We start from the raw sequence: 15,243 nt of genomic DNA on the forward strand, positions 1-15,243 counted from the left end.
AGTACTTGCAAATTATTAGTTATCTAGACAAAGATAAAATAATTGTAAAACTGACAGATGTGATGAATGATGCTTTGGAGGTGGTGTAGATTTTTCCATAAGTTTTTTTTTTACAGAGGGTGTGAATTTTATGTCACGTGTCACAAAGTTTAATAAAAAGAGACTAAAAGGAAGAAAATGCAAAGGGTGGCAAAGATAATTTCTGCTAGTTATGGAAAGGGATAACATATCAATAACGTATTGCAATGATAGATATAGACTTAGGAGAGTGCAATGTCTAAATTTGCAAATGTAAAATCGAAATGATAGGAAGTAATTCCGGAACCAAAGGAAGCCATGAGGGCGTACTTATAGAACATAAATTGGAAGAGAAAGCTCTGGCAGGAGAGAATATTTATCAGAGATGAACTTCTATTGCTATATGTCTTATAATACAAAATGGCCCTGGATTTTTTTCATTGTATTTGACTTCGAACTTGACACACTTGTTCTTTACAAAGAAAAGCACTCTAGTAAGATGACTTTGCATGTGGAAAAAAATCAATCTGGTTTATTTCAGAAATAACATGAATTAACACATAACAACACACAAAATGCTGGAGGAACTCAGCAGGTCAGGCAGCATTTATAGAAATGAATAAACAGTTAAGTTTGCGGCTGCGATGGTGCCAGTTCTGACAAAGGGTCTTGAAACATTAACTCAGTTTCTCTCTCCGCAGATTCTGACCTTCTAAACGTTCCCAGCATTTTCTGTTTTTACTTCAATTTCCAGCATCTGCAGGGGTTTTTTATTTCAATTTTCCTGCTGGTCTTCACAAGAGCAATGATATACCAAATGCCTTAAGTTTGAAGTAGTAATTGTTAACACACATTTTTAGTTCCAATCATAGTGGGAGTTACCTGCACCATCAAAGGAAACTTGTGGCCAGATGACAATCGTACATCCTTGATGTTGACATGCTAAACCAGCATATGGCCAGCGAACACACCACAGTGGGAAACTTTGCCTTATTACTGTGTTTCAATCCCAATGGTATCTAATGTATCATCAGTCACTTGTGGGAGGTTATAGATATACGTGTATTTTGTGACGATGTTGAAGCCTTCAGGTAGTGACAAACACAGCAATCATTTCTGGGACCTTTTGAGCAATTAAATAATTATATCAGATGTTGGCAGTGGGGTGGGCGGAGGTGTGCAGTGGTTTTGGTGACCATGCAACTGGGCATCGCTTACAACAGGGTGAGTACACAGAGGGTTCATGTTGCAGGGCTTCCTGATGCAAGGGAAGTAGTAGAAATTGGAATAGGAGGTCTTACCTAGCAGCTAGGTCAAGGTGGCCTCAGATCTACTTTGCTGAGAAGCAGCGCCTTAGGAGGCTCTGCTTTGACAAGGTGGCTCGTGGAATGAATTTACCTAATGTTACAGACACAATTGAAGCCACAAGCGAGGTCAAGACCGCCCCTGTTTCAAGGATCCTTTCTGACTCTGGCTGCCACTCTCTGTGTTAAAAAAAACTTACTCTGATATCCCCCCCCTCACCCATACTTTCCTCCAATCACCTTAAAATTAGGCTTCCTCTGAGTGTGACAGAGTAAAAAAGATCAAGGATATGGTCAAAGGATAAAGGTGTTATGGCTACTTATGTGATAACTGGAATTGACCGTGTGGAGGCTTTATATGTGATCACAGACTAACTGGATATAACATGATCAAATCCCTTTTAATTAATGTTGATCCCAAGAGGTTCTAAGTAGTACTCTTGAGGCAATGCATGTACTTCCCTAGACATGAGGAAACTAGCAATATACAGTATATAAAGTCACTTGTATGCACTTTCTATTCCTCTCCTCGAAGACCATAAGACATAGGAGCCCACTGAGTCTGCTGCACCATTCCATCGTGGCTGATTTATTATCCCTCTCAACCCTATTCTTGTGCCTTCTCCATGTAATCTTGACACCCTTATTAAACAAGAATCTATTAACCTCTGCTTTAAATATATTCAATGACTTGGCCTCCATAACTGTTTGAGGCAACGAATTCCACTGATTCGTCACCCTATGGTTGAAAAAAATCCTCCCCATCTCAGTTCTAAAAGGACGTCCTTCTATTCTGAGGCTGTGCCTCCTGGTCCTGGACTCCCCCAGTATAGTAAATATCCTCTCCATATCCACTATCTCGGCCCTCCAATATTTGATAGGTTTCAATGAGATCCCTCCCCCCAATTCTTTTGAACTTCAGCGAGTACAGACCCAGAGCCATCAAACACTCCCCATATGTTAACCCTTTAATTCTCAGGACCATTCTCATAGGCCTCCTCTAGAACCTCTCCAGTGCCAGCAAATTCCTTAGATAAGGGGCCCAAACTGTTCACAGTACTCCAAGTACAAGTCTCGGCATTACATCTTTGTTCTTATACTCTCGTTCTCTTGAAATTAATGTTAACATTGCATTTGCCTTCCTTATCACCAACTGAATCTACAAGTTAAGGTAGCACCAAATCTACCCATGTACTGTTTCCTCGGTGCATTTTTCTCAAATATAAAAGGCTTGATTACACCACAGGATCTACTTTTAGCTATGTTTTATAATTGCAACCATTAAAAAATAGCAAAGATCAATAGATACACCAACCATTCATTCCAGTAACTGTGAACCACATACCTATGCCTGGGCTGGTGCTCAGGAGAGCTTTATCCCTGGCTGCAGGAAGGCTACTGCCTTGGGAGTGAGGGCAGCTGTAGATGGCGTGATGGGGTTTAAGGAACTCAGAATGGAGAAAGCATCACACTGCACCCCCTTCCTGTGAGCAGCAGTGGCCTGCCTCGACTGACATACAAAACAGTAATGAGGACTCTGTTTGGGGAAATTCTACCTGACATTTCCAAAACTGCCTCTTTCCAATCTTGTTATAATTTTGGATTAAATTCCCACTACTGCTGGTAAGGAGTTTGTACGTTTTCCCCGTGACCATGTGGGTTTCCCCTGGTGCTCCTGTTACTTCCCACATTCTAGAGACGTGCTTAGCATTATGATCAGTGAGTTCTGAGCATGCTACATTGGTGCTGAAAGCTTGGCGACACTTGTGGGCTGCCCCCAACACATCCTCGGACTGTGTTGGTCATCGGTGCAAACAACACATTTCACTGTATGCTTTTATGTACGTGTGACAAATAAAGCTAATCTTAATCTTGGCCTTTACTACAAAGTTGGCTGCCAGACTCACAATAGGAAGGACAACTTCCCAGCTACAGGGCACAGGTCCTGAGGCCGTGATGGCAGCACTGTAAGTAGGCTGTACATCTCGTTACTTTGGCACCATGAGCAGATGTGTGGTACTAGGATCTACTGCCTTGCCTCTTTCATATTCCCACTGCTAGCTTTCCACCCAACGCCCTTCGACCAGCAAACCCAGACCACTGTGCCTCGGCCCAAGACGGTGCAGTGTCAGGCTCCACAGCCACCAGCTGCCTCCTCACTCTGAAGAACAACCATCCAGCTACTCAGTCAAGAGTGATGTGTAGTAAGTGGCTAGGCAAAGGCAGTTAAAGATCAGGCATGAAAAAGAAGGGATGATTAGTTAACATCACCATTCTGAAATATTTAGTGGTACTTCTCCAATGTTTTAACTTAGTTTAGAAGCATTTACTTAAGATTTGTTCCTTCGCTTCTGCTTTCAAAGTCTTCTGCTGAGGTGGGCACCAAGGAGCAAAACCAACATGGGAACAGACAGTATAGCAAAAGTTATTTTTTATTTACTGGCAGTGGCTTTGCGGGGAAGTTAGTCTGGGGTTATTACAGACCCAGGCAGAAAATAGCGAAGCACCACAACTCCCTTTCACATCTGACGCAGTGTTTCTGGGAAATGAAAGGCAACATCAGTTGCAGGGTCAGTGCCATTGGTACTAGAGGTAACACCTAGGAGAGAAATCACTTCTCCACTCAGGGATGTTGTCAAATTTTGATGTCCAGTTTACAGGTGGTCAAGTACACAGTTGACACTGCTTTTACGGGGTTGAACAGATAAAGGTTTCCCCAGGTAATTGGTAAGTTCATTATCAATTACATGTACACTCAGTGTAGTCACTGGGCCAATGACAGACCGCAACAACGTGGCACATTGACCCCAACTTACTGGTAGCTGAGGCTGCTGTCGTCCTAGTTTAGGAGGTATGCTGTTGTTCAGTGTGGTGAGAATTACGCTTGTCGACCAAGGCTATAGCAGGCATCTTCCTGACTGGGGATGCATTTACACCATCAGGAACATGGCAGGGGTATTCCTGGCAGAAGCAGCCATTATGCAGGCTAGAAGATTACTTTTCTCAACATACATTAGTCCCTGCAGTTGTTGATTGGAAGGTATTGGGAATCTTCCACTTGCTGTTGCAAAACTTAAAGGCTTTATATTAGTTTTTATTATTTTTTATTTAGAGAGACAGTGTGGAATAGGCCTTTCCAGCTCTCTGAGCTGGACTGCTCAGCAACCCAGATCCTAATCACGGGACAACTTACAACCTAACAGCTTCGTCTTTGGACTGTGGGGGATACCAAAAAAGCCAGTGAAAACACATGCATTCCATGATTCCTTACGCCAGGATTGAACTCCAAACTCCAACATCCCAAGCAGCGATAGCGTTGTATGAACTGCTACGTGATCGTAACACCTTTTAATTGGCGGTGCTTCTGGTTATAACTGATTGCCAAAATTCCTGTACAGTGGAAAATGTACGTCATGCTGCCAAGGTGAATCGGTACAAATCCTGCTGCTCACTACCAGCCACTGGGACTTACCAGGGATTTCAAAAGTCACGTGGTGGCAAAGCCTGGGTGAAAGAATGCCAATGTGTCAGGCTGTTGAACTAGTGAGGCTGGGTCTTCATGAGAATCTCTGGGCTATGAGGTGTGCCCGGATGGTATGTCCAGACAATGCTCTTTGCTGGCGATCACCAGCATTCTCTTCCTTCACTTTCCCTTCCTCCTCCTCATCATCAGCTACCTCCTGCTCTTCAACTTCCTCCTCCTCATCTTCATCATTGTCGTTGTCATCATCGTCATCCTCGCCATCCATTTGCTGGAAGTCTTCAGGCAAGGGCTGTCCCCGCATGATGGCCAGGTTATGTAGCATGCAGCAGACGACAACGAAACGCGAGACCCTCTCCGGAGAATATTGAAGAGCCCCGCCAGATCTGTCTAGGCACCGAAATCTCGCCTTGAGGACCCTAATAGCATCCTTCACCAGGCTCCTGGTGGCCCTATGGCTTTGGTTGTAATTGCACTGGGCAGTGCTCGCAGGAGACTGGACAGGGGTGAGTAGCCACGGAAGGAGGGGGTAGTCCTTATCACCCAAAAGCCAACCATCTAAGCAGTCTGGTGGCTGGAACATGGCAGGCACTTCGGACTGCCTCAAGATGAAGGCATCGTGCGAGCTGCCAGGGTACATAGCATTGACCATGAGGAACTTCTGCTCGTGGTCACAGAGGAGCTGCACGTTGAGTGAGTGGAAGCCCTTGTGATTCCTGTACAGCTCTGGCTTCATGTGGGGAGTGCGGAGAGCTACGTGGGTGCAGTCTATCACTCCCTGCACCTTGGGGAAATTGGCAATGTGGGCGAACCCATCTGCCCTCTCAGCCTGCTGCTCCGCGCCCTCGGGGAAGGAGATGAAGTCCTCCCTCCTGGAGTAGAGGGCATCCGTCACGTCCCGGATGCAGCAGTGTGCTGCAAACTGCGAGATATGGCAGAGATCAGCGGCGGCAGCTGCCTGGAAGGAGCCAGAGGCCAGGAAGTTCAGGGTGACAGTGACCTTCACTTCCACTGGCAGAGCAGTCCAAGCTCGGGTACGGGGCTGAAGCTCTGCCTGCAGAAGCTGGCAGATCTCTGTCACCACCGCCTTTGAGAACCTCAATCTCTGGATGCACTGCTCCTCAGAGAGCTGAAGGTAGGACCGGGGCTCCTTGTAGACTCTCGGGGTATAGGGTCTCCGAGGGACGGTCTTTCTTTCTCTTCTCCTTCGGAGTACCTTGGCAAGCCTGGCTTTCTGCTCAACCTTCTCCTCCTGCTCTTGATCGTGCTGCAGACCCAGAGGGACAACCACCAAAGCTCCCATGGCCAAGAGGTAATGAAGTTGCTCAGTGCTTTTTCAAATGCCTTACGCTGCCCGTAGCTACATTCTTCTAGCTTCCTTGGAGGAACTCAGCCGATCCAGGTCTGACTCCCGATGAAATTCCATTAAACAGAACTGGGTGCAAGACCCAAATTTTCTCTTGGCGAAAATACTCTCAGAAGAACTTCAAGCAGGAGCCTTCGAGCCAGAACTGTAGGAGCACTAAACAATCACCTGTACCTGCTCTTCACGCAGGGAACAATCGACCCTTAGAGGAAGGCCACATAGCTGTTTGTCTTCACTTGACACGCAGCAAATGAGTTAACCTGATTATTCATACAAAGCACTTAAAAAGCGGGCATTATTAGGTAGAGTCTCCTTCCCAGCGTGTCCGTGAGTTCACACCTTGTAAGCTCAACCTGATAGAAATGCCAACAACATACCTTCACAGCCAAATAGTTCAAGATGCCAACATGGTGTCAGTATAGGGTGATTGGCTATGGATTTTTTTGCACTGGTTAGTGAGGGAGGAAGGAAGCCATGATCCTACAAAAAAAAAGCAGAGACTGATTTTAGATTAAAGATGCAAGTCGTTGCAAAAAAAAAGAATTGACCAATTAGTTGGAGGGGAGAGCGGAAGAAACAGGGAGCACGATTGAATAAGGGAAGCTGAAAGTAAGGAAGGATGAGGATGAACCAGTGATGTGAAAAGAAAGGAGGGAGAGAGAGGATGGGAGCTGGAGGTGAGCAGATGGGAGCTGGGAAGGGGACAAGAGAAAAGTGGGATGGGGAGCATGGGATTAGAGTGAAGGTGGTTATGGGGTAATGTAATGAACAGAGAAACAATGCGAGGTGGATAGGAGGGCAGAGGGTAGTGGAACAAGAAGAAAGGAGTGAGCAGGAGGAGGAAAAGAGGGGAGGCACAAGTGAGGGAGAGAAGGAGAGGGGAAGAAAGAAATAAGAAGATGGTAAGATAAAGAAAGAAGAGGATGAGGGAAGATGTAAGGTGGCTGAGGAAGAGCCAAAAGAGGTGGGGCAGGAGCCTTGGGGGGAAGGAAAGGGAGGAGGTGGAGGGGTGTGGGGGAGGAGGAGGGGAGTGGTTGAGGGGGAGGAGAAGAGGAAGGGTGGTTGAGGGGGAGGAGAGGATTAGGGAAGAAAAGGATGATGAGGAGTGGGGATAGTGTGAGGGTAGCGGAGAGAATAGGAGGAGGTGTAGCGGGGAGGAGTGGAGGAAGGGTTGAGAGGGAGGAGAGGACAAGCGGTAGAGGGGGACTGAGGAGAAGGACTGGGTAATGACAATGAGAGGAGAAGGGGAAAGGGCAAGGTTTGGGGTAGGCAGAGGAGGGAGGAGTTGGGGAGAGAGAAGGGAAAGTTCAGGCAGAAGAAGGAGGGGCTGAGGGAGGGGCTGAGAGAAGAAGGAGGAGGGATTGAGGAGGTGCGGGAAGGACTGCGGATGAACCGTTGCGGCTGCGGGAGCTGCAAGGAGGTCAGCGTCCGCCTGCCGCGGAGACCCGCTCCCGGGCCTGGGCGCCGCCGAGCTCCGGCGATCCTCACGCCCACCTTCTCCCGGCACGGCCTGACGTTCGGGCAGCGCTGCCGCACGGGGAGCGGGGTAACGGGGGATCCCAGGCCCAGCGTTAGCGGGGACGAAGCCTCGCCTGTCGCCTTCCCACCGCTAGTCTGTCTGTCCGCCCGCCCGCCGGCCGCCCAAACCCCGCTTACGCTGAACTCACAGCGGCCGGGCTCCGAGTGAAGCCGCTCCTCTCTCGCTCTGCCGGTGGTGAGGGAAGGAGGAGGAGGGGGAGTCCTGCTCCGCCCCCGGGGCTTCGGGCCGGCCTCCAGATCCCTGGGCCTGCCTCTCGGGATCCCAAAGCTGCCTTTGGCCCCCACTCCTTCTGCGGTCTCTGGATCTAACCCTTCCCAGTACCGCGGGTCTGCCCTTCGGATCCCGGAGCTGAACCGTTCCAGGTGTGTGTCTCCGGATCCTGCAGCAGCAGTTGCCCCTTTCTCCAAGTCGCGGGTCTGCCCCTCCCCCATTACAGAGTTGCCCCCTGACCGATCCCACGTCCCTTTGAATTCTCGATATGTAGTACAGTAGTCATTCAGTTACCCTGGCTCTAGGCATAAATTCCCTCCTTTCTCTTTGAGTCCTCCTCCCCTCTCCCAATTTGCCCTCATGTTTTTAATGTTATGTACAAAACCCCTTGGTATTTTCCCCCAAGTTCTCACCGAAGACATTTCATGGCCCCCCTCAGCTTCCCCCTCCCCTGTTCTGTATTTTAAGTTCTCCTTCCTTTATGTTCTTCAAGTTCAAGTTTATTGTCATTCAATTGTCAACATGTATACCATCAAATGAAACAGCATTCCTCTGGACCAAAGTACACAGCACATAAAGTAATATTACCGCAAATAAATCAACAAATAATAAAATATATTTCACAAGATTGCCATTTAGCTCAAGTTAAAAAGTAAAAAGTCTTAACACTACTGGTTTTTCAAAAGCTCTTGAAGGGCGCTGACAGAAATTGGCTTTCTAAACCTTATGCGTTTTTCTTGCAATACAAAAACTTAAATACGTTCAAACCTTTCAGCTTTCCAGTCACCTTTTCCTTAGTAATAGCAAATACACTCACTTCTCCCCCTTGTTACTCTCAAATTTCTGGCATATTGCCTGTCTTCCACAGTGAAGAACAATACAAAATACTTATTCGTCTTAAGTTCGCCCAACATTTTGTTGTCCCCATTGCTACCTCTTCAGCATCACTTTCCAGAGGTCCGATATCCACTCTCTTTTACTCTTGATCTATCTGAAAAAAGAACTTTTGATATCCTGGTTTATACATTTGGGTAGCTTACCTTCATAGTTCATCATTTCTCTCCTTATGGCTTTTTAGTTACCTTTAAAAGCTTTCCAATCCTCAAACTTCCCACCATTTTTTCCTATATTATATGCCCTCTCTTTTGCTTTAATGCTGCATTTGACTTCCCTTGTCAGCCACAGTTGTGTCTTCGTCCCTTTAGTATATTTCTTCATCTTTTGGATGTATCTATCCTGCGCCTTCCGAATTGCCCCACATTATCCAGCCATTGCTGTTCTGCCGTCATCCCTGCTAGTGCCCCTTCCAATCAGCTTTGGCCGTCTGTCATGCCTCTGTAATTTTCTTTACTCCACTGTAATATGACTTTAGCTTCTCCTTCTCAAACTGCAGGGTGAATTCTATCATATTATGAGCACTGCCTCCTAAGGGTACCTTTACCTTAACTCCTTAATCACATCTGGTTCACTATATAACACCCAATCCTGAATTGCCTTTCTGGCTCAACCACAAGCTACTCTGAAGAGTCATCTTGTAAGCTTTGTAGAAGTTCTCTCTTAGAATTCAGCACCAACCCAATTTTCCATATCTACCTGAATATTGAAATCTCCCATGACTATCTTAACATTGCCCTTTTTAATTGCTTTTTCTATCTCCCACTGTAATTTGTAGCCCCAGTCATAGGTCTGTATTGTAATGCCTATCAGAGTATTTTTACCCTTGCAGTTTCCTAATTCTACCCATAAGGATTCTACATCCTCCGATCCAATGTCATCTCTTTCTAAGAATTTGATTTCACTTTTTTACCAACAGAGCCAGCACCCTCTCTGCCTATCTGCCTGTCCTTTTGATACATTGTGTATCCTTGGATGTGAATCTCCTATGAATTCATTTCAGCCATGACACAATGGTGCCCTAATGTCATACCTCCCAGTCTCTTAACTGCACTATATGATCATCTACTTTATTCCATGTAATGTGTGCATTCAAATATTGCACCTTCAGTCCTGTATCCATTACCCTTTTCGATTTTGACCCCATGTTACACTTCAACTCATCCGACTAACTGCAATTTCGCCCTATCATCTGCCTGTCCTTCTTCACATTCTCACTACATGCTGCTTCTACCTGTATACCAATTGTCCCATCCTCAGCCCTTTCACTGTTTCCCATTCCCCCTTCCTAAATAGTGTAAACCCTCCCCAGCAGCTCTAGCAAACTTGCCCACAAGGATATTGCCCCCCCCCCACCCCTCAGGTTCAGGAATAACCCATTATTTTTCACAGGTTATATCTTCCACAGAAGAGATCCCATTGATCCAAACATCTGAAGCCCTGCATCCTACACCAACTCCTCAGCCACACATTCATATACCAAATCATTCTATTCTTACTCTCATTGGCATGTTGCACAGACAGCAGTCTGGGGTGTACTATCCTGGAGGTCCTGCTTTTCTGCTTTCTAACAAATTCCCTATAATCTCTCTTCAGGATCTCCTCCCATTTCTTATCTATGTTGTTGGTACCAATATATACCATAGCTTCTGGCTGCTCACTCTTGCCCTTTAGAATGCTGCGGACCCGATCTGAGATATCTCAGATCCTGGCATCTGGCAAGCAACATACTTTCACATCCTCAGAATCTTGTGTCTGCTCCTCTAACTATGGAGTCCCCTAACATTACTGCACTCTTCTCCACCCTTTCCTTCTGAGCCAGAAAGCCAGAGTTTGTGCAAGAGACCTGGATACTGTGGCTTTCCTCCTATGTGCCCCCCCCCCCAAAAAAAAAGTACCGAAGCAGTATACTTGTTATTGATAAGAATGGCTTCAGGGTACACAACTCTCGCTGCCCACTCCCTTTCCCTCTCCTGACACATGGGCGTACTGTATCCATGAGAGCGCTTACATGTGCATGTTTTGTATGTGTGCAACTTTAACAAGAGACTTCAGATGCTGGAATCTGGAGCAATAAACAAGTTTATGTAATGCAGAGTTTTGAACCAAAACGATGGCAATTCCTTCATCCTCCACAGATGCTGCCTAACATGCTGAGTTCCTCCAGCAGATTATTTGTTCATCCTTGAAGGATATTGGAAGTGGAAATAACTATGCCCTGTCTGCCTCCTTCGTATGCATATCTTGGTGTATGAGTTTCACAGGGAAGAAACTGTTCTCTAGATTTATTAACATATATTTTGCTCAGGGAGCTCTGAACACACTGAAGTTAACATAAGACCAAATGGCTGAAGAATCTCAACTGGTCAGGGAACTTCTTTAGAAGGATGGTGGAAATTTCTGGTTGAAACCCTGCATCATCTGCAGTCTGTGTTATGAGTATTGTACGACTGTAACGTCCAATATTCTGGAAAATCAGAGGTTCTCGACTATAACTTTTTAAAAACTTGGCACAGAGAAAACAATCCTCTGGGCCCACAAGGAGTTGTTGGAAGCGTTGTCAGAAATGAACAATGAGTCACAGAGTTATACAGCATGGAAACAGGCTCCTCTGTCCAATTTGTCCAGGGTTTCCAAACTGCCTCCCTAAGATAGACCCTTTTGTCTGCATTTGACCCGTGTCCTTCTAAACCTTTTCAATCCATGTACTTACCTAAATGCCTTTGAGGAGTCATAATTATACTCACCTCCGTGGGTTTATTGTCCATTCAGAAATTTATTGGAGGAGGGGAAGAAACTGTTCCTAAAATGTCGAGTGTGTATCTTCAAGCCCCAGTACCTCCTCTCTGATGGTAGTAATGCGAAGAGGGCATGCCCCAGGTGCTGAGGATCCTTTTTGAGGCACCGATTTTTTTGAAGAATTCAACTGTGATGTTGAGTGTGGGACTGTAAATGGTGGTAAGCACTTGAGGGTATGATGAAATAACAGACGCCGGAATGGTGACTGAGGGAGGTTGGTGTTAGGTGTGTGAAGTGAGGTGGACTGCATTGAGCAGTGAGTAAAGCTAGATATTCAGAAATGGGGCTTGATGCTGTCTTGCATTTGTCATGAGTGTGAAATCTTTAAATTTCCTGTGGCTCTGCATCCTTGGCTTTGGTTGGTTTCCTGGACATACTCCCTTCTTCTCTCAAGCAGGACCACCAAGATCTCCAGTGCCACAATATAAGATTCTGACTGATGCACGCTTGGAAGCAGATCTCGCGTGACACTGCAGTGCCAGACAGTCAAACTCCAGACTGCTCGGACCAGAGGCCAGAGGTCAGGAAGAACATTTGAGTTCCAGGAGCTGAATGCGGACATTGGGAACTGTAGTGTATTTAATATTTCAGTATGAGAGTAATACTGAAAGTATATTGTTCATTTAAATAATTCATTGTGTGTTTTATGTGAAAATCTGTGTATTACGTACATCATGATGCTGTCACGTGATACATGCACGCCTCATTTAAAGTAAACACAAAGTACATGATTTATCTCCCAAATCTATTGTTTTCCTTTCAATTAGTTTAATGTTTTGAAGTTACAAAACATAACAGTGGTGACAGGATATTTTTAAAACATACCCGATACAGTTACCAACTTTTTGAAGCGCAACAAGACATTCAAGTTAAAAAAAAGCACAGTGAGAAGTATTTGAAGAAAACAAGACAGTGTAGCATATGTTCATGTTTTTAAAAAGGGAGAAAACAGAAGAATTCATGGGTTCATAAACAGTGAGTTTTCATATACATTGCACGTTACATGCTTGGGTGATCATGACTCTCCACATCGAACAATCCCTCGCAGCATCAATGATATTAGTGAGTATCGGATGATAATAATCATAATAAAAGAGCAGAAATGGTTGCCTACATCGGAAGGATTGACATGTTTGATTACACAAAAGATAACTGGCTCACATATACTGAGCTAACTGAACAATATTTTGATGCAAATGAAATAACCAATGAGAAACAAGTAACAGGTTTGCTGAGTGCATTGGCTCAAAGGCATACAGTTCTCTTTGAAGTTTAATGCTCCAACCAAGCCAGCTGAAATGAGCTTTGCTGATATCATGAAAGTAATGTAAGAATATTTAGGACTGAAACCATTGTTGATTGAACAACATCAGGTTTCATAAACAGAATCAAAAGGAAGGGTAGTCCACTTCAGCATATGTGGCTGAATTGAAGAGATTGTTTGAACATTGGGGAGCTTGATGATGCACTGAAAGATAATTTAGTTTATGGAATCTTACTAGAAAACACTCAAAAACTGTTCCAAACTGAAGCACAGCTTACATTTAAAAGAGCAGTTGAAATCACTGTTTAAATGGAAGCTCAGACAAAGCTGCAATTGAGTTGCAGTCAGGAATGAAAGTGAGCATGAACCAAATTCCAACATCTAAACAGAAACTGGCCTGTCCAAACAAATTATATTACTGTTATGGAAGAGGCTCACATGCACCTGACCAATGTGAGTTTAAAGGTGAAACTTGCAGAAATGCAAAAATGTAGGACACATATAAAGAGCATGTCAGGCAATCAAAAATAGTTGGACTGTACAGGGAAGAGAAAAAGACAAAAACTCAAATTGTAGTTTCAGGAAGAATACTAACCTGCATGCTGTTAATGAAAAATCTGATAATAGTGAGAGTGACACAGGACTGGATAGCCTTGAGATTTATCATGTGAAAACTAATAATAGTCAAGCAATATGGCTTACCCAAAAGGAAATGGCAAATTAATTAAAATGGAATTGGTCACTGGCTCAGCTGTTTTAGTCATTCCACAAAATAAACTTGAACAGCATTTCAAGGTACTGAACTGAAGACTGCAGACATCCAACTAAGACTGTATACTGGAGATAAGTTAACTCCTGTGGGAACGACATTCATAACAGTGAAATAGAACAACCAAAAAGCTACACTGGGCTTTTATGTGGTAAAAACAGGAAGACCAGCTTTGTGGATGTGTGATTGGATGAGGCAGCTACAATGTGATCCATCCATCATTTGCATGCCACACCCCTTGCAACAGAATCAACTGAAAATGAATTAAGAAAAGTATTGGAGGATGACACAACTGTCTCCATGCTGTACACCATAAAATGTTGCCTACCAAAGGGAAAACAAGTATTGCTGCCAACCTCTGTGTCTCTGATTGGAAAGCATATTGGACAAAGGAAGGACCATGCTGCATAGAGGAAGCATGAAAGTGATGAAAGCACTGGTTCAACTACACCAACTTTTGTAGTAACAAATCTGAGAAAAGTTTTGATATGTTAAACAGGCACTTACTTGTAAAATGTAGCTTAGCTTTAAGCTGGAAGAGAGTTCAAGGAACTTCTGGAAAGTTGCAAGCATCCAGTTTTTGTGAAGAACCAGGATTTATTTTACGTGCATTATGTTATTGCATGAATTTCAAGTGGGAACCAAAACGCTACTGGTAAAAGTAAGTGCAATGACCAAAGCCCAGCTGGATAAATGGAAGGCGAGAAAAAAGGAATCAAGGGAGATACAAGAACAGAGGATTTATCAAATGATGTTGTGAATGAGGAAACCAAGAGTGGAGATCAATCATGAAGTATTAATAAGAAAATACTCAATAAACTAAATGCACCTTCCCAAGATCAAGATGCACAAACTAGAAGAAGTAAAAGAAAGGTGCCCAGAGCTGTCGGAGCAGCTTCCTGCAGTCCCAGAGTTACTTACTACAATCACCCTAAAGAAGGCCCCAGACCTGTGATTGTTTCACAGCTACAAGTCTCAGCTGCCAAGCAGAGTAATCTCCCTTGTCGGGAAAAGACATTATCCCACAAGAGAAAGGAATCATCCACAGTGATTAAATATTTAGGCATGAATGGGACAATTAAAAAATTTACTATGCTGTGGATATCTGTACAGTAGTTGTATTTGAACAGTGGCCAATCAGAGATTGGGAGCAAGAGAAGGAATGACTCGTTCAAGTCAGCGAAAATGCATTAAAAAGCAGCACTTCGTGGAGTTTTGACTTTTGAACAGTGGCCAATCAGAGCTCAGGAACAAGAGGAGTGAATCTCTCAGGTCTGCAAGTATGTATTTAAAAGCAGTGCTTCATTTGAGTTTTGGCATTTGAACAGTGGCCAATCACAGACTGGGATTCATTAGCAACTGCAAATTAAAATAAGGGCAAGCAGAGCGGCCTTTGTTGGAGTGGACATTGTTCTCCCTTTCAAAGTGGGCCTTCCCTCTTTGAAAGGGAGAATATACCTGCAGCTGTGAAGATCTCTGCTGCACCCGGTGACCCCATGATCTCTGTCTCAGAGGCTGATGTTAGGCTGTCTTTAAAGAGGGTGAAGCCTTGCAAAGTGGAAGGCCCTGATGGAGTATCTGGTAAGGCTCTGAAAACT

The 15,243-nt window shown here is 44.7% G+C and overlaps 1 protein-coding gene across 1 annotated transcript; it reads right to left on the reverse strand.

Annotated features, from left to right (window-relative positions):
* Positions 1–528: 528 nt before the first annotated feature.
* Positions 529–8,068, reverse strand: LOC132398397 (putative nuclease HARBI1). The gene is made up of 2 exons (XM_059977768.1): positions 7,837–8,068; positions 529–6,649 (listed from the first exon to the last, which is right to left on the reverse strand). Exon 2 carries the CDS (start codon positions 6,104–6,106, stop codon positions 4,880–4,882), a length of 1,227 nt encoding a protein of 408 aa, XP_059833751.1. The 5' UTR covers positions 6,107–6,649; positions 7,837–8,068; the 3' UTR covers positions 529–4,879.
* Between the last annotated feature and the right edge of the window lie 7,175 nt (positions 8,069–15,243).

Source organism: Hypanus sabinus, chromosome 8, assembly GCF_030144855.1.
Source record: "Hypanus sabinus isolate sHypSab1 chromosome 8, sHypSab1.hap1, whole genome shotgun sequence".
Taxonomy (NCBI): Eukaryota; Metazoa; Chordata; class Chondrichthyes; order Myliobatiformes; family Dasyatidae; genus Hypanus; species Hypanus sabinus.